This window comes from Gorilla gorilla, chromosome 19 (assembly GCF_029281585.2).
Source record: "Gorilla gorilla gorilla isolate KB3781 chromosome 19, NHGRI_mGorGor1-v2.1_pri, whole genome shotgun sequence".
NCBI classification, from domain to species: Eukaryota; Metazoa; Chordata; class Mammalia; order Primates; family Hominidae; genus Gorilla; species Gorilla gorilla.
Genome location: NC_073243.2, coordinates 20,325,161 through 20,344,657, shown reverse-complemented (window position 1 = coordinate 20,344,657; position 19,497 = coordinate 20,325,161). Strand labels below are relative to the sequence as shown.

At 45.1% G+C, this 19,497-nt stretch overlaps 1 protein-coding gene and 1 long non-coding RNA gene across 4 annotated transcripts in view; one reads left to right on the top strand and one right to left on the bottom strand.

Moving 5' to 3' along the window:
* Positions 1-8,979, bottom strand: part of LOC129528007 (uncharacterized) — a 58,629-nt gene extending 49,650 nt beyond the window's left edge. For 2 of the 3 annotated variants that reach the window (XR_010131696.1, XR_010131695.1), the window contains exon 1: positions 8,824-8,965. This is a non-coding gene — a long non-coding RNA (uncharacterized lncRNA). Of the gene's footprint in view, positions 1-8,823 lie in introns of all 3 variants that reach the window. The other variant, XR_010131694.1, reaches the window with a different exon arrangement.
* A 115-nt stretch (positions 8,980-9,094) lies between these two features.
* On the top strand, positions 9,095-19,289 carry ZNF594 (zinc finger protein 594). Its single transcript, XM_063700558.1, is given in 3 exon segments — positions 9,095-9,239; positions 16,723-19,133; positions 19,136-19,289. Coding segments are annotated over 2 exon segments (2,424 nt in total). The 5' UTR covers positions 9,095-9,239; positions 16,723-16,742; the 3' UTR covers positions 19,169-19,289.
* The last annotated feature ends 208 nt before the right edge of the window (positions 19,290-19,497 follow it).

Genomic DNA, 19,497 nt, shown 5'->3' with positions numbered 1-19,497 from the left:
TCACTTAAATTAACAGTTGGTTGCCAAACACCCTCCAGCATAAATAGGTAACCGTTGACTGTGGTCGCATTTCATTTTACTAGAGCAGAGTGTACATACAACTATGTGCCAAACTACTGTCAGAAACAGCCAATTAATATCGCTGCACCTTGCCCCTTCAACTGTAAAACTCAACCTCTCATATTGATCAACATATTTTTTTTTTTCTAGCTGGGATTATAGGCTCCCACCACCAGGTCCGGCTAATTTTTGTATTTTTAGTAGAGATCGGGTTTCGCCATATTGGTCAGGCTGGTCTCGAACTCCTGATCTCAGGTGATCCACCTGTCTCGGCCTCACAAAGTGTTAGGATTACAGGCGTGAGCCACTGCGCTCAGCCTGATCAACATATTCCATTGCCAAAATTTAATGCCATTAAAGTTTTAGATCAGCTACACTTGAACAATTAAATATTCTATGAATAATTTTAAAAAGCCCTAAATTGGTAAAAATAAACTCTCATTTACAAAGTGAACTATAAACTAACAGCCTTTAAGTTGTTTTAACACTAGATCCCTCTGTATTTTTTTTTTTTTTTTTACAAATTAGGTGTTAGTGGAACATGGTTTTAACAAAAATTGCAGAAGGTAGTATTTAAGAATAATGAAATTCCCCTGATGTTAAAAAAGGTTTATTTGCATAACTTGTACACTTTTATCCCCAATGAGCCACCAAACAAAAATAAATTTTCCGATACATGTAATGTTGATACTGTACAAAGCCATTCTCAGTGACCAAGAAAAACTTCCTCTGAGAACATTTAAGATAAATATGACCCTGCTTTTCACAGTATTGTTTAGAAAAGAAAATGAACATTTCATACAGCAACTTACTGTTGTATTGTATCACTAGTCTACTTTATTTTTTTTTTCTTTTACTAGTCTACTTTAATAATTTCACAATTCTTTACAATTTGAGATTTGGGAAAAACAACAACAAAAACATCAAGGATATGTACTTTTTTTTTTTTTTTTTTTGAGACAGGGTCTTACTCTGTCACCCAGGCTGGAGTGCAGCGGCACAATCTCAGCTAACTGCAACCTCTGCCTCCCAGGCTGAAGCCATCCTCCCACCTCAGCTTCCCAAGTAACTGGGACCACAGGCATGCACCACCATGCCTGGCTAATTTTTTTTTTTTCCTAAGTTAGTAAAGGCTTCTAACTAATTTTTAAAATTATTTTCTGTAGAGATGGGGTTTTGCCATGTTGCCCAGGCTGGCCTCAAATTCCTGGGCTCAAGTGATTTGTCCTCCTCAGCCAGTTTTTTTGTTTGTTTGGTTGGTTGGTTTTTTTCTTTTTTTTTTTTTTTTGAGACAGAGTCTCGCTCTGTCGCTCAGGCTGGAGTGCAGTGGCGCGATCTTGGCTCACTGCAACCTCTGCCTCCTGGGTTCAAGTGAGTCTCCTGCCTCAGCCTCCTGAGTAGCTGGGACTACAGGTGTGCACCACCATGCCCAGCTAATTTTTGTATTTTTAGTAGAGATGGGGTTTCACCATATTGGTTAGTCTGGTCTTGAACTCCTGACCTTGTGATCCACCCACTGAGGCCTCCCAAAGTGCTGGGATTACAGGCGTGAGCCACTGTACCCGGCCTGGTATTTTTGGGGTTTTTTTTGTTTGTTTGTTTTTTAAGATTAGCTTTTGACCAGTCGAGGTGGTTCACGCCTGTAATCCCAGCACTTTGAGAGGCCGGATGGCTTGAGGTCAGGAGTTTGAGACCAGCCTGGCCAACATGATGAAACCCCATCTCTACTAAATATATAAAAAAAAATAGTCAGGTGTGGTGGTGTGTGCCTATAATCCCAGCTACTCAGGAGGCTGAGACAGGAGAATTGCTTGAACCTGGCAGGTGGAAGTTGCAGTGAGCCAAGATTGCACCACTGCACTCCAGCCTGGGTGACGGACTGAGACTCCTTAAGAGAAAAAAGAAAAAAAAAAAAAAAAGGCCAGGCGCAGTGGCTCACACCTATAAGCCCAGCACTTTGGGAGGTTGAGGTGGGTGGATCACGAGGTCAGGAGTTTGAAACCAGCCTGGCCAACATGGTGAAACCCTGTCTCTACTAAAATACAAAAAATTAGCTGGGCGTGGGAGTGCGCGCCTATAATCCCAGCTTCTCGGGAAGCTGAGGCAGGGGAATCACTTGAATCCAGGAGGCGGAGGTTGCAGTGAGCCAAGATCACGACACTGCACTCCAGCCTGGCAACAGAGCAAGACACCATCTCAAAATAAATTAAAAAATAATAATAAATTAGCTTCAGCCACTTTGGAGAGCAATTTGGCAACACCTAGTAAAACTGAAATTGTGGACACTGTAAAACACAGCAACTCCACTTCGGGATAGATACCCTAGAACAGCAGTCCCCAACCTTTTTGGCACTAGGGACGGGTTGGGAGGAAAGGGGGGAATGGTTTTGGTATGAAACTGCTCCACTTCAGATCATCAGCCATTACATTCTCGTAAAAGGCGTGCAACCCAGAGTCCTCATGTGTGCAGTTCACAATAAGGTTCGTGCTCCTATGAGAATGTAATACTGCCCCTGATCTAACAGGAGGCAGAGCTCAGGCAGTAATGCTCGCTTGCCCTCCACTTACTTCCTGCTGTGCAGCCTGGTTCCTAACAGGCCACAGACTGTACTGGTCCAGGCCCGGGCAATGGGGACCCTTGCCCTAGAACAGTGAGTCTCAAACCACTTGGTACCAGGTCTCCATTGCACTTAAAAATGATGGAGGGAGCCAGGCTCAGTGGTGAGAGCTTGTAGATCCACCTACTTAGGAGGTTGAGGTGGGTGGATTGCTTGAGCCCAGGAGTTAGAGGCCAGCCTGGGCAACATAGCAAGACTCAATCTCTACAAAAACTAAAAATAAAAACGTTAGCCAGGCATAGTGGTGAGCACCTGTAGTCCCAGCTACTTGGGAGGCAGAGGCGGGAGGATCACTTGAGCCCACGAGTTTGAGGCTGCAGTCAGCTATGGTGCCACTGCACTCCAGCCTGGGCAACAGAGTGAGACCCTCTCTCCAAAAAATAATAAAATAACTATATTTTCCCAAACAAAAAAATTAGTGAGAAAAGTGTCACTGTGTATGTTACATTTTTTTTTTCAAATCTCATATCTGGCTTAATAGAAAACATCTGAATTCTCCTATCTGCTTCTGCCGTCAATTTGTTGCAATGTCATATGTCATGTAGCCTCATGGAAAGGTCCATTGAACATTCACGAGAAGAGTGAGCATGAAAAAGGCCAAATAACATCTTAATATTATTATGAAACTTGTTTTGGTCTCATGGCCCAGACCACTCTTTGAGAACCACTGCCCTAGAGAAACTCAAGTGTATGTATAAAACGTTCTTTGTAGTATTATTTGTTATAATGAGAAGGTGGAACCAACCTATCTGTCCATCAATAAGGGACTATAAGATCCACAGGGACTACACTGGTGTTGCTTTGCTCACCATTGCATTTCCAGTAACGTAGCATATATTAGCACACAATAGGTGCTCAGTCAACTTTTGTGGAAGTAGAGAAGGAAGGGAGAGAGGCAGAAAAGAAGAAAGTGAGGAGGTACAAATATTGTTCTGCAACCTGCTATTTTAATTCGACTCTACCTCATGGACATCTTTTCACAGATTTAGACTCTTAGTTCACAGGGTAGGAAAGCACAAAGGGCATAGGACTCTTGCATAATGGGAAGCTTATTTTTCTATTGTCTAAAAATAAAGGCGTATTTAAGATGTCTCTTTAGGCGGGGCGTGGTGGCTCACGCCTGTAATCTCAGCACTTTGGGAGGCCGAGGTGGGTGGATCACCTGAGGTTGGGGGTTCAAGACCAGCCTGACCAACATGGAGAAACCCCGTCTCTACTAAAAATACAAAAATTAGCCGGGCATCATGGCGCATGCCTGTAATCCCAGCAATGTGGGATGCTGAGGCAGGAGAATTGCTTGAAGCTGGTAGGCGGAGGTTGTGGTGATCCAAGATCGGGCCATTGCACTCCATCCAACCTGGGCAACAAGAGCAAGACTTCGTCTCAAAAAAAAAAAAAAAAAGTCTGTTTAATACAACCACGGGCTGCAAATCACTGCCACCTAGTGGTGTATTAAGAAATTCACACATGGGGCCCTGGCACGGTGGCTCAGGCCTGTAATTCTGGCACTTTAGGAGGCCGACCTGGGCGGATCACCTGAGGTCAGGAGTTTGAGACCAGCCTGACCAACAAGGAGAAACCCTACCTCTACTAAAAATACAAAATTAGTCGGGTGTGGTGGCGCATGCCTGTAATTCCAGCTACTCTAGAAGGCTGAGGCAGGAGACTCGCTTGAACCCGGGAGGCGGAGGTTGCGGTGAGCCGAGATCGCGCCATTGTACTCTAGCCTGGGCAACAAGAGTGAAACTCTATCTCAAAAATACAAAAACAAACAAATAGACAAAAACTGTCTTTTGTATGCTGCTGAGATGGCTGATGGCTGGGAGCCCCTAGATAACTTCAGGATGGGGGCTGGTCGCCAAAAAGATCAAGGCAGGATCTCCAAGGGAGGGGAGGGAGAGGGGTTGAAGGTTGAGTTCATCACCAATGGCCAATGATTTAATCAATCATGCCTATGTAATGAAGCCTTCATAAAAACCCCAAAGGATGGAGTTCTAGCTGATCACATGGAGGATGGTGGATGGTTCCTGGAGGATGGCACTCAGAGAGGGCATGGAAGTGCCACACCCCTTTCTGCATACCTTGCCCTATGCATCTCTTCCATCTGGTTATTAACCTATATCCTTTATAATATCCTTTATAATAAATGGGTAAATATAAGTAAGGTGTTTCCCTGAGTTCTGTGAGCTGTCCTAGCAAACCCTTGGAGAGATTTGTGGGAACCTCACTTCAGAGCCAGTTTGTCAGAAATACAGGTCACAGCCAAGGGTTTACAACTGGCATCTGAAGTGGGCAGTAGTCTTGTGGGACTGTGGGATCTAACACTATCTCCAGGTAGATAGTGTCAGATTGAACTGAATTAGAGGACAGCTATCTGGTGTCTGCTAGAGAATTGCTCGGTATGTGGAGAAAGCCCCCACCCATCTGGTGTCAGAAGTATTGTGTTGAGTGACCGCATAAGACAGTAAAGAGGGCCAGGCTCAGTGGCTCACGCCTGTAATCCCAGCACTTTGAGAGGCTGAGGCAGGCAGATCGTGAGGTCAAGAGATCGAGACCATCCTGGCCAACATGGTGAAACCCCGTCTCTACTAAAACTACAAAAATTAGCCAGGTGTGGTGGTGTGCGCCTGTAGTCCCAGCTACTCAGGAGGCTGAGGCAGGAGAATCGCTTGAACCCAGGAGGCAGAGGTTGCAGTGAGCTGAGATCACACCACTGCACTCCAGCCTGGTGACAGAGCAAGACTCTGTCTCAAATAAAATAAAATAAAATAAAATAAAATAAAATAAAATAAAATAAGCTCCAAGACCGGGCACGGTGGCTCACGCCTGAAATCCCAGCAGTTTGGGTTTGGGAGGCTGAGATACAAGGATTGCTTGAGCCCAGGAGTTCAAGACTAGCCTGGGCAACATAGTGAGACTCAGTTTCTCCAAAAGTACAAACATTTTCTGGGTGTGGTGGTGTGCACCTGTGGTCTCAGCTACTTGGGATGCTGAGGTGTGAGGATTGTTTCAGCCTGGGAGTTTGAAGCTGCACTGACCTGTGATTGCACCGCCATACTCCAGCGTGGGCCACAGAGTGGAGCCTCCCATCTCATTTAAAAAGAAAAGAAAAGAAAAGAAAAGAAAAGAAATCTGGTAGGCCAGGAGTGGTGGCAGGTTTGGCTCATGCTTGTAATCCCAGCACTCTGGGAGTCTAAGGTGACAGGATTGCTTGAAGCCAGGAGTTCCAGAACAGCCTGGTCGATCTAGGCAGACCCCATATCTACAAAAAACTAAAAACAAAATTAGCCAGGCATGGTGGCAGTACCTGTAGTCCCAGCCACTCAGGAGGCTGGAGGATCACTTGAGCCCAGGAGGATGAGGTTGCAGTGAGCTATGATCATGCCACTGACAGAGTGAGACCTTGTCTCTAAAAAAAAAAAAAAAAAAAAAAAAATCTGTCAGGGTTAGTTGTCGTCAGAACCATTTTACATGTGTACGAATGTTTTCTTGTAATTCTTATACTACTTTTAAAATAACAAAATAAAGTTTAAAAAAAATTTATTTTAAGAACTGAGATCTGCATAAGCCAGAAAAATGAAAATGGGAGGCAGTGGGTGTGGGGAAGACAGCAGCTGCATTTTTTTGTTGAGAAATATATAAGTCTTGCCAAAAGTGGTTATTTTGGCTTTTTAGTCTTAAAAAGAATAGCTCTTCTTTTTGATCTCCTTTAGAGTTCACATGCTACCCCTGACAGCAGCATGGATTCATTATGTAATTTATTCATTCTACAAATATGTATGGAGTGCTGGCTCTGTGCCGGGCACTGGCGATACAGTGAATGTTGAGGAAAACCCAAGGCACTCTCAGGGAACCTGAAGTCATGTGGAGCTCTTTTATGTCATGCATGTTATCCCTTTTCCTATCATGCATGTTACAAATATTTTCCCTTTTAATACTTTCACGATCTACACCACTTCTTTTTTCTTTTTTCTTTTCTTTTTTTTTTGAGAGGAGTCTCACTCTGTCACCCAGGGTGGAGTGCAGTGACGCAATCTTGGCTCACTGCAACCTCCGCTTCTCCAGTTCAAGCGATTCTCCTGCCTCAGACTCCCAGGTGGCTCAGACTACAAGCACGCCCCACAACATCCAGATAATTTTTTTTTTTTTTTGAGACGGAGTCTTGCTCTATCGCCCAGGCTGGAGTACAGTGGCACAATCTCGGCTTACTTAAGCTCTGCCTCCTGGGTTCACGCCATTCTCCCGCCTCAGCCTCCCTAGTAGCTGGGACTACAGGCTCATGCTGCCATGCGCGGCTAATTTTTTTTTTTTGTATTTTTTAGTACAGACGGAGTTTCACCATGTTGGCCAGGCTGGTCTTGAACTCCTAACCTCAAGTGATCCACTCGCCTCAGCCTCCCAAAGTGCTAGGATTACAGGCATGAACCACCTCGCCCAGCCTGTACGATTTTTTTTAAACCCATTTATTTTATTTTATTTTATTTATTTGTTATACTTTAAGTTCTAGGGTACATGTGCACAACGTGCAGGTTTGTTACATAGGTATACATGTGCCATGTTGGTTTGCTGCACCCATCAACTCGTCATTTACATTAGGTATTTCTCCTAATGCTATCCCTCCCCCAGCCCCCCACCCCCCACCAGCCCTGGTATGTGATGTTCCCCACCCTCTATCCATGTGTTCTCATTGTTCAACTCCCACTTACAAGTTCTAACTCATTTTTGCCTCCCAGAGGATCCCGGTGTCTTAGCTGTGGATCTCCCAATACTTGCAGGTCACAGGGCCACAGAGGCTGGGCCTCTAGGAGCAGAGGACACGGAACAGTCTATTTTTTTTTTATTTTTTTGAGACAGTGTCTTGCTCTGTTGCCCAGGCTGGAGTGAAGTGGTTCGATCTCGGCTCACTGCAACCTCCACCTCCCGGGTGCAAGCTATTTTCCTGCGTCAGCCTCCCGAGTAGCTGGAACTACAGGCGCCTGCCATCATGCCAGTTAATTGTTTTGCATTTTTAGTAGAGACGGGGGTTTCACCATGCTGGCCAGGCTGGTCTTGAACTCCTGAGCTCAAGTGATGCGGCCTCCTAGGCCTCCCAAAGTGCTGGGATTACAGGTGTGAGCCACCGTGCCCTGCCTTAAAAACCCATTTCTAAATTCCAAAGAGTAACTTCTATTAGTGCACTCTTATTAAGAGAGGTAAAGCAAAAGGAACTATAAAAGCAACTATAACTGAAGTCTATTTGAGACATGGCTCAGTATTTCAATGAAAATGTAACACAGTCAATGAAATACTATCTCAAATGTAGTTGTGCAAATTAAGGAATAGTTGGTAGTAGCTGCATTTACAAATTCAAGAGTGAAACGTGCATAATTCGTGCAACCCAAAGTTTCGGACAGAGAGATATGAGAAGCCAAAGTGACTAGTGCACTGACACTTTTGCTTGGGAAAGGCTTGGGGTTGGACATCTTACATCTTTACATACATATATAACCCTTACCACGATCCTACGCACGCGAACCAACATCATCTCCATAGTAATAACTAATATGTATCTGGCCTTCGCCACATGCAAACTTCACATACATATGTCAGTGAGGTCGATCCTATTATTTACCTCACTTTACAAATGAAGCAACGGAGGCGCGAAGAAGCTATTAATAGGTAACTTGTTCAAAGTCACATAGCCTCTAAGTGGTGGGGCAAGGATTCTGAGTGTCTGACTTTCTCACTTCGGAACTTACACTTTTAAACATTAAGCTGTCCTTGTTGGGATCTGTATCGCCTAGCCTTTGACCGGGCATTGCAAATAGAAGTCATCAATGAATGAGACCACAAATGCATGCAGGGTACAACAACAAAAGATGAAAACAGAACAGGCAGAACAGGAGTTCGAAGCTAGCCTGGCCAACATGGCGAAACCCCGTCTCTACTAAAAATACAAAAATTAGCAGGGCGTGGTGGTGGGCGCCTGTAATCCCAACTACTGGGGAGGCCGAGGCAGGAGAATCGCTTGAACCTGGGAGATGGAGGCTGCAGTGAGCCGAGATCGCGCCATTGCACTCCGGCCTGGGCGACAGAGCGAGACTCCATCTCAAAAACAAAACAAAAGGGCAGAACAAAAACGTAGTTACTTGGAGGGGTCACTCACCCCGGACCCGACCGTGCCACAGCCCCGACGCCACGCATGTCTAGGACCAGCTGAGGACTCGGCGTCTCGGTGGTAACCTTGGTAACCAGCCAGCGCGCGCTGGCCCTCCGGAAGTCAGACTCCGCCGGGCTGAGCCGAGCTACGCCAGCGTCGACTGGCGTCGTGGAGGAGTCTGCGCAGAGGAGACACCTGAGCCGGTGGGAGACGGCCAGGGGAGCGCGCGCGGATTGGCTGGAGCCGACGGGGGACGGCTGGGCGGGGCGCGGACTGGGAGACCGCAGTCCCCGGGAGCGCACCGGAAGTTCTCGCCTGGCCCAGGCGCGGGGTCCAAGATGGTGGCGCTAGGAGCCGCGACCCAGTGATAGCGGCCGTGGAGGGGCCCCCCGACCGAGCGGGAGGCTGGGGGTAGCCTGGAGGTGAGACCCCGCTGCGTTCACAGAGCTGGCGGTCGCGGCGCCTGCGTCCGCCGGCAAGCGAGGAGTGGAGCAGAGCTCATATGCCTATGGGGAGAGACCTGGGGGACCGCAGGAGGATGTAGGCGCCGGGTGCGCATGACTGGGCCTTCTTGCTCTCGGTCGGCTTCTTGGTCTCGGCGTGCCCCATTCCCGGCCCTGTCCCGCTACTCTTGCCTGTTCCAGTTCCCTCCTGTGGGTACCGCTAACGGCATCTTCCCGAGGCCCAGAATCCACCGTCAGGCATTAATTGATTATTCCTCGCCCAAATCTGTGCCAGGTATATTTGTATATGTAACCAAATCTGGTTTCTGCATCCCACGAGTGACCCCGCTGGGGAGACTAGACTAAGCCACAGGAATGAACTGTATTGTTCAGATATGTTCTACTACTCAGTCTAAAATATTAGGGCTGTTAGAGTTCAAACAAGGGAGGGATTTAGGTGGGCTGGTCTCTTTGTAAGGGTCTACATTGCTTTTAGGAGCAGCTTCTATTGTGACCAAGCGAGTTGCAGAGAAACGCCACACTTTGAGACAAATTAAAGAGTCCTTATTAGCCGGCAACCGAGAGGCAGCTAGCGCCCAAAATTTTCTCGGCCCTGAGGAAGGGGCTAGTTTTGTTTTTATACCGTGGTCTAAATAGGGGAGGGGGGATTTTAGCTGAAGCAATTTTTACAGAAGCAGAACTGGCAAAAAGTTAAAAAATTAATTGGTTACAAATGCAGTTACAAAATATAAACAGTTCCAGTTGCACGGGCTTAAACTGTCACAAAGAGATAAATGCAGGGGTTTTGCTTGCCATCCACCGAGCGCGTCCCCAGGAGCTGCTGGTGCAGCTTGCCTCAATATCTTATCAGTAGGTGCACTCCTGGACGTGCTTTGAGTCAGTTTACACTAGCTATGCCTTAAGGGAGGGAGGTGAAAGGGGGCTGCCAGTGGAGAAACTAAAATGGAGTCTGTCCGGCTCTCTCTCTGCTAGGAGAGAGTCACTCAGGTTAAAACAAAGTAGGGTATCACACTTCAAAAGTCATTTCTTTTGGGAAGCCTTCCCGGATTGCCACCGCAGCGCTTTTAGCATCTAATTCATAGGCTCTTACTACCTTGTTTCGTGTGTGAGTCTTCCTCTAGGCATAGACTCTTTGTTTAGCTTCACCTAATGCGTGCCCATGAATGTGAATTAAAAAGGATTGACATAGTTAAAAGATACTAAGAACTGGGCATGAAATAGTGGCATTTCTTAAGTTAAAAAATAGTGGCCCCTAGGCCAGCTTTGAGTGTAGACACATTTTCTTGGCTCATGCTGTTTGTTTTTATTTGAATTAATGGCCAACTTCCTTTTTTTTCTTGAGACAGAGTCTCGCTCTGTCAACAGACTAGAGTGCAGTGGTGCGATCTCAGCTCACTGCAACCTCCGCCTCCCGGTTCAAGCGATTCTCCTGCCTCAGCCTTCGGAGTAGCTGGGACTACAGGCATGTGCCACCACGCCCAGCTAATTTTGTATTTTTAGTAGACACAGGATTTCTCTCCATGTTGGTCAGGCTGGTCTCGAACTCCCAACCTCTGGTAATCTGCCTGCCTCAGCCTCCCAAAGTGCTGGAATTACAGGTGTGAGCCACTGCGCCCGGCCTATGTTTGCTCTTTTCTTTAGGAACACTAATTATATGTATTTGATTGTCTTTCTTTAGTTACTGGTTTTCTCTGTAATCACATTTGTATTCATTTCATTTTTTATTATTTCTCCAGGCCGCATTGTGACCTTGTAGTGATTATTTTTGTTGTTCCTTATGTGAATTTCATCTACATAATGCTTTTTATTTGCCCTTCCATTTCTTTCCTCAGCATTGTCAAATCACTTCTCACTTCTTTTTATTGTTTTCTAATCTAATTTGTTTTTGGCCAGGCATGGTGGCTCATGTCTGTAATCTCAGCACTTTGGGAGGCTGAAGGATCCCTTGAGGCCAGGAGTTTGAGACCTGCCTGGGCAACATAGCAAGACCTTTTCTCTACAAAAAAATTATTTAAACTAGCTGGGTATGGTGGTGTGCCTATGGTGTCAGGCTGAAGTGGGAGGATTGCTTGAGCCCAGGAGTTTGAGGTTGCAGTGAGCTATGATTGCACCACTGCACTCCAGCCTGGGTGACAGAATGAGAGCATGTATGAAAAAAACAAAACAAGCTGGGCACAGTGGCTCACGCCTGTAATCCTAGCACTTTGGGAGGCTGAGGCAGGAAGATCCCTTGAGGCCAGGAGTTCCAGAACACCCTGGACAACACGGCAAGCCCCATCTCTACAAAAACTTAGCCATGTGTGCTGCAGCATGCCTGTAATCCCAGCTACTTGGGAGGCTGAGGTGGGAGAATCATCTCAGCCTGGGAGGTCAAGGCTGCAGTGAACCATGATTACACCACTGCACTCCAGCCTGGGTGACAGAGACCCTGTCTCCAAAAAAAAAAAAGTGAAAAAAAAATGGCCTGGCACAGTGGCTCACACGTATAACCCCAGCACTTTGGGAGGCCAAGGTGGGAGGATCACTTGAAGCCAGGAGTTCAAGACCAGCCTGGACAGTATACTGAGGCCCCATTGCTATTATTTTTTCCTTTTTCTTTTCTTTTTTTTTTTTGGCTACGTGACTCAAATTTTTTTTTTTTTAATTAAAAATGTCAAATTTTTGGCTGGGCGTGGTGGCTCACACCTGTAATCCCAGCACTTTGGGAGGCCAAGGTGGGCGGATCACGAGGTCAGGAGATCGAGACCATCCTGGCTAATGTGGTGAAACCCCGTCTCTACTAAAAATACAAAAAATTAGCTGGGCGTACTGGTGGGCGCCTGTAGTCCCAGCTACTCGGGAGGCTGAGGCAGGAGAATGGCATGAACCCGGGAGGCGGAGCTTGCAGTGAGCCGAGATCGCGCCATTGCACTCCAGCCTGGGTAACAGAGCAAGACTCCGTCTCAAAAAAAAAAAAAAAAAAAAAGTCAAAATTTTAAATGTAAATGTGTAATCTGTTTTAAACCCTTATATCTCTTCTTTAGGCTTTTATTTAAAGAGTTATTTTGTCTGAAATTTCTTTGAGATAATGGAGAACTCTCTGCTGAATGTTTCCTATTAATTTCTTTGTATTCTTCATGGATGTATGTTTCTGTTACTGATGTTCCTTTCTTTCCTTTATTCTTCCTTGAAAATGTGTATTTTTTTATTTTAAGCATACATCCCACAAATTTATCTTAACAATTACTACTCAATAATGAATGAAGCAGGCTCTTTATTAAAAAGTACTATGGGAACAAGCAGAGGAAATTGAGCCCAGGCACTTGAAAGCCTTCATACAGATTTGCTGCAACAAACGCCTCATCAAATCTAGAGGCATACCTTCCTTCAGCTTCTGGCTTTCAAGACTTCAGTATGACACAATAAAAGCCCTTCAGATCACAAGTTTTTTGTGAAAAAAAAGGGGGGCAGCCTTTAATCTACTATCTTTTAAATAGTAATCTGCTTCTGAATTTTGAACTCTTTCTCTCTCTCTCTCTATATATATATCAAACCAAAAGGAAAAAAACACTAAACACTTCAAGGGAAAATTATGACAAAGCCAATTCTCTCCAATAATAAAGGTCAGGGATTTGATAATATGGACACCCAAAAGCAGTAAGCCCACTGTCTTTCAGTTGCAGGAGAGGGTATGATATTTAAATGAAATCCAAGGCCAGGTGCAGTGCCTCACACCTGCAATCCCAGCACTTTGGGAGTCCAGGGCAGGATGGCCTGAGCCCAGGAGTGTGAGACCAGCCTGGGCAACATGGTGAGACCATATCTCTAAAAAAAAAAAAAAAAAAGGAAATCCAGCCTGGATATGGAGGTCTGTTCTATGGACACATTACTTAATATTAAAGGGTAAGTATTAATAGTAATAATAACAGCAGCTGACACATAGTGCTTTCTGTATGCAAAGCACTGTTCTAAATGTTTTATGTATATTTATATATATTTGATTCTCATAACAACTCTATGAGGTAAATACTATTATTATCTCCATTTTATAGATGAGGAAGCTAGGGCACTGAGAGCTCCAGTGATTTGCCTGAGGTTTCCCCATCATTAAGTGGTGGAGCCAGGTTTCAAACTCAGGCAGTTTGCCCTTCAGTCCATGCTGTTAATCACTGTGCCATGTTGCTGCTCATTCACTCCAAGAAGATTAATGACTAGAGTCCCTATCAGCAGGACCAAAATAAAATGACTCTCCCAAGGAGCTCAGAAATGTGTTTTTGTGACTGACTGATATGGTTTGGCTCTGTGTCCCCACCCAAATCTCATCTTGAATTGTACTTCCATAATTCCCATATGTTGTGGGAGGGACCTGGTGGGAGATAATTTGAATCATGGGGGTGGTTCCCCCATACTGTTTTCATGGTAGTGAATAAGTCTCATGAGATCTGATGGTTTTATCATTGGTTTCCGCTTTTGCATCTTCCTCGTTTTCTCTTGCCACCACAATGTAAGAAGTGCCTTTTGCCTCCTGCCATAATTCTGAGGCCTCTCAAACCATGTGGAACTGTAAGTCCAATTAAACCTCTTTTTCTTCCCAGTCTCGGGTATGTCTTCATCAGCAGCATGAAAACATACTAATACAGTAAATTGGTACCAGGGGTGCTGCCGAAAAGACATCCAAAATGTGGAAGCAATTTTGGAGCTGGATAACAGGCAAAGGTCGGAACAGTCTGGGGGGCTCAGAAGAAGACAGGAAAATGTGGGAAAGTTTGGAACTTCTAGAGACTTGTTGAGTGGCTTTGACCAAAGGCCTGACAGCATTATGGACAATAAGGTCCAGGCTGAGGTGGTCTCAGATGGAGATGAGGAACTTGTCAGGAACTGGAGCAGAGGTGACTCTTGTTATGTTTTAGCAAAGACACTGGTGGCATTTTGCCACTGCCCTAGAGATTTGTGGAACGTTGAACTTGAGAGAGATGATTTAGGGTATCTGGTGGAAGAAATTTCTAAGCAGCAAAACATTCAAGATGTGACTTGGGTCCTGTTAAATGGATTCAGTTTTATGAGGGAGGCAGAGCATAAAAGTTCAGAAAATTTGCAGCCTGAGAATGTGATAGAAAAGAAAAACCCATTTTCTGAGGAGAAATTCAATCAGGCTGCAGAAATTTGCATAAGTAACAAGAAGCTGAATGTTAATCCCCAAGACAATGGGGAAAATGTCTCCAGGTCATGTCAGAAGTCTTCACAGCAGCCCCTCCCATCACAGGCCTGGAGGCCTAGGAGAAAATGGTTTTGTGGGCCAGGCCCAGGGTCCCAATGCTGTGTCCAGCCTAGGGACTTGGTGCATTGCATCCCAGCTGCTCTAGCCATGGCTGAAAGGGGCCAATGTAGATAGAGCTCAAGCTGTGGCTTCAGAGGGTGCAAGCCCTAAGCCTTGGCAGTTTCCACATGGTGTTGAGTCTTTAGGTACACAGAAGTCAAGAATTGAGGTTTGGGAACTTCCACCTGGATTTCAGAAGATGTATGGAAACGCTTGGATGCCCAGCCAGAAGTTTGCTGCAGGGGCAGGGATCTCATGGAGAACCTCTGCTAGGGCACTGCAGAAGGGAAATGTGGGGTCGAAGCCGCTGTATAGAGTCCCTACTCGGGCACCTTCTAGTGGAGCTGTGAGAAGAGGGCCAGTGACCTCCAGACCCCAGAATGGTAGATCCACCTACAGCTTGCACCGTATGCCTGGAAAAGCTGCAGACACTCAACACCAGCCCGTGAAAGCAGCCAGGAGGGAGGCTGTGCCCTACAAAGCCACAGGGGTGGAGTTGCCCAAGACCATGGGAACCCACCTCTTGCATCAGCATGACCTGGATGTGAGACCTGGAGTCAAAGGAGATCATTTTGGAGCTTTAAAATTTGATTGCCTTGCTGGATTTCGGACTTGCATGGGCCCTGTAACCCCTTTGTTTTGGCCAATTTCTCCCATTTGGAACAGCTGTATTTACCCAGCAATACCTGTACCCCCATTATATCTAGGAAGTAACTAGCTTGCTTTTGATTTTACAAGCTCATAGGAGGAAGGGACTTGCCTTGTTTCTGATGAGACTTTGAACTGTGGACTTTTGGGTTAATGCTGAAATGAGACGAGACTTGGGGGACTGTTGGGAAGGCATGATTGGTTTTGAAATGTGAGGACATAAGATTTGGAGGGGCCAGGGGCAGAATGATATGGTTTGGCTCTGTGTCCCCACTCAAGTCTCATCTTGAATTGTACTCCCATAAATCCCATGTTTTGTGGGAGGGATATGGTGGGAGATAATTTGAATCATGGGGGCAGTTTCCCCCCTACTATTCTCATGGTAGTGAATAAGTCTCATGAGATCTGATGGTTTTATCAGGGGTTTCTGCTTTTGCATCTTGCTCATTTTCCCTTGCCACCACCATATAAGATGTGCCTTTCACCTCCCACCATGATTCTGAGGCCTTCCCAGCCATGTGGAACTGTAAGTCCAACTAAACCTCTTTTTCTCTCCAGTCTCAGGTATGTCTTTATCAGCAGCATGAAAACGGACTAATCCACTGGGGAAGGTCAGGGATTTGATAATGTGGACCCTCAAAAGCAATAAGCTCATCTATCTTGTAATTTCAGAAGAAATCAAATTGCCACACAAAAGGAGGCAATTCCATCAGAATATCAGAAAGAAAAATGAGATCTGAGAAGAAGATAATTGATTTCTATTGAAATGACAGCCAAATGTTTTTATTCTGAGGCATAGTACAGATTTGCTTAACTATCATGGTATATAGGGAGGAAAGAGCAGTATGCTGGTTATTAATTTATTGCCTCTCAACTCCAGATCCACCCATCTTTGTTTGCTTTTGTTACAAAGCTGGATTCTGTAAACATTTCTCCTTTGCCAGTTGGTACAAGATTTGACTTTGTCAACAGAGGATGCTGGAGGGACAATGCATGGCCATGGGAAGAGAAACTAACTTCTCTTCCTGGTACCGGTGTGCTGTTCTATTTTTATTTATTTATTTTAATTATTTACTGATGTGGCTGCTAGCAGATCAACTTGTGGGAGGCCTGGTGGCATTTACCCTAGTGGGTTGCTTCCTGTGAACCAGTTGAGGCCCAGCCACACGATCCAGCAAGTTCCTCCCCCATCCAACAGGCCACTTCCTGTGGACCAACTCCAGATTGCCTTCCTCCCCCAGTGAATTAATTCACCACCCTTTAGGCCACTCCCACAGCCCAGCTCCAGCCTGCACCCTGGCAGGTTTCTTCACCAACAGGGTATGTGGTAGCACAGGTTCCTGTGATAGCCACAGTGTCGCTAGTGAAAGCCACATCTCAGCTTTGGCAGGGAAAGGTCTTCTGAGTTCTTTGTTCCTCCCTCTTAGACTGCCCAATATAATGAAGAGATGATATTTGTATTTTAGGAATTATAGAATGATCTACTTATCATTTCAGATTCTGAAGACAGGAATAAGATGAAGGAATGGAAATCAAAGATGGAAATTTCTGAAGAAAAGAAGTCAGCAAGGGCTGCATCGGAAAAACTCCAAAGACAGATCACCCAGGAATGTGAGTTAGTTGAAACCAGTAATTCTGAGGACAGATTATTGAAGCACTGGGTAAGCCCTTTAAAGGATGCAATGAGACATCTCCCTTCCCAAGAGAGCGGTATCAGGGAAATGCATATTATCCCCCAGAAAGCCATTGTGGGAGAGATTGGCCATGGATGTAATGAAGGAGAAAAAATACTTTCTGCAGGAGAAAGCTCCCATAGATATGAGGTTAGTGGCCAAAACTTCAAACAGAAGTCAGGATTAACTGAACATCAGAAAATTTGTAATATAAATAAGACCTATGAATGTAAGGAATGTGGAAAAACCTTCAACAGGAGTTCAAACCTGATCATACATCAGAGAATTCATACAGGAAATAAGCCATATGTGTGTAATGAATGTGGGAAAGACTCTAATCAAAGTTCAAATCTTACTATACATCAGAGAATTCATACAGGAAAGAAACCTTATATATGTCATGAATGTGGAAAAGACTTCAATCAGAGCTCCAATCTGGTGAGACATAAGCAAATTCACAGTGGTGGGAATCCCTATGAGTGCAAAGAGTGTGGGAAGGCTTTTAAGGGAAGCTCAAACCTTGTCCTGCACCAGAGAATCCACAGTAGGGGGAAGCCATGTTTATGCAATAAATGTGGGAAGGCTTTCAGTCAAAGCACAGATCTTATTATACATCACAGAATTCACACTGGAGAGAAACCCTATGAATGTTATGACTGTGGACAGATGTTCAGTCAAAGTTCACACCTTGTCCCACATCAGAGAATTCACACTGGAGAGAAACCCCTCAAATGTAATGAATGTGAAAAAGCCTTCAGGCAGCATTCTCACCTTACTGAACACCAGAGACTCCACAGTGGAGAGAAACCCTATGAATGTCACAAATGTGGGAAGACCTTCAGTGGGCACACAGCTTTTCTTAAACATCAGAGATTGCATGCTGGAGAGAAACTTGAAGAATGTGAGAAAACCTTCAGCAAGGATGAGGAGCTTAGGGAAGAGCAGAAAATTCACCAGGAAGAGAAAGCTTATTGGTGTAATCAGTGTGGTAGGAATTTCCAGGGCACCTCAGACCTCATCAGACATCAGGCAACTCATACAGGAGAGAAACCATATGAATGTAAAGAATGTGGGAAAACTTTCAATCAGAGCTCAGACCTTCTGAGACATCATAGAATTCACAGTGGAGAAAAACCTTGTGTATGTAGCAAATGTGGGAAATCTTTTAGGGGCAGCTCAGATCTTATTAGACACCATCGTGTTCATACTGGAGAGAAACCCTATAAATGTAGTGAATGTGGGAAAGCCTTTAGCCAGAGGTCACACCTTGTTACACACCAGAAAATCCATACTGGAGAGAAGCCCTATCAGTGCAATGAATGTGGGAAAGCCTTCAGGCGGCGTTCACTCCTTATTCAACATCAGAGAATTCATAGTGGTGAGAAACCCTATGAATGTAAGGAATGTGGGAAGCTCTTCATTTGGCGCACCGCTTTCCTCAAACATCAGAGCCTGCATACTGGAGAGAAACTTGAATGTGAGAAAACCTTCAGCCAGGATGAGGAGCTTAGGGGAGAGCAGAAAATTCACCAGGAAGAGAAAGCTTATTGGTGTAATCAGTGTGGTAGGGCTTTCCAGGGCAGCTCAGACCTCATCAGACATCAGGTAACTCATACAAGAGAGAAACCATATGAATGTAAAGAATGTGGGAAAACTTTCAATCAGAGCTCAGACCTTCTGAGACATCATAGTATTCACAGTGGAGAAAAACCTTATGTATGCAACAAATGTGGGAAATCTTTTAGGGGTAGCTCAGATCTTATTAAACACCGTCGTATTCATACTGGAGAGAAACCTTATGAATGTAGTGAATGTGGGAAAGCCTTCAGCCAGAGGTCACACCTTGCTACACACCAGAAAATCCATACTGGAGAGAAGCCCTATCAGTGCAGTGAATGTGGGAATGCCTTCAGGCGGCGTTTCCTCCTTATTCAACATCGGAGACTTCATAGTGGTGAGAAACCCTATGGATGTAAGGAATGTGGGAAACTCTTCATGTGGCGCACAGCTTTCCTCAAACATCAGAGACTGCATGCTGGAGAGAAACTTGAAGAATGTGAGAAAACCTTCAGCCAGGATGAGGAGCTTAGGAAAGAGCAGAGAACTCACCAGGAAAAGAAAGTTTATTGGTGTAATCAGTGTAGTAGGACCTTCCAGGGCAGCTCAGATCTCATCAGACATCAGGTAACTCATACAAGAGAGAAACCATATGAATGTAAAGAATGCGGGAAAACTTTCAATCAGAGCTCAGACCTTCTGAGACATCATAGAATTCACAGTGGAGAAAAACCTTATGTATGCAACAAATGTGGGAAATCTTTTAGGGGTAGCTCAGATCTTATTAAACACCATCGTGTTCATACTGGAGAGAAACCTCATGAATGTAGTAAATGTGGGAAAGTCTTTAGCCAGAGGTCCCACCTTGTCACACACCAGAAAATCCATACTGGAGAGAAGCCCTATCAGTGCACTGAATGTGAAAAAGCCTTCAGGCGGCGTTCACTCCTTATTCAACATCGGAGAATTCATAGTGGTGAGAAACCCTATGAATGTAAGGAATGTGGGAAACTCTTCATGTGGCGCACAGCTTTCCTCAAAC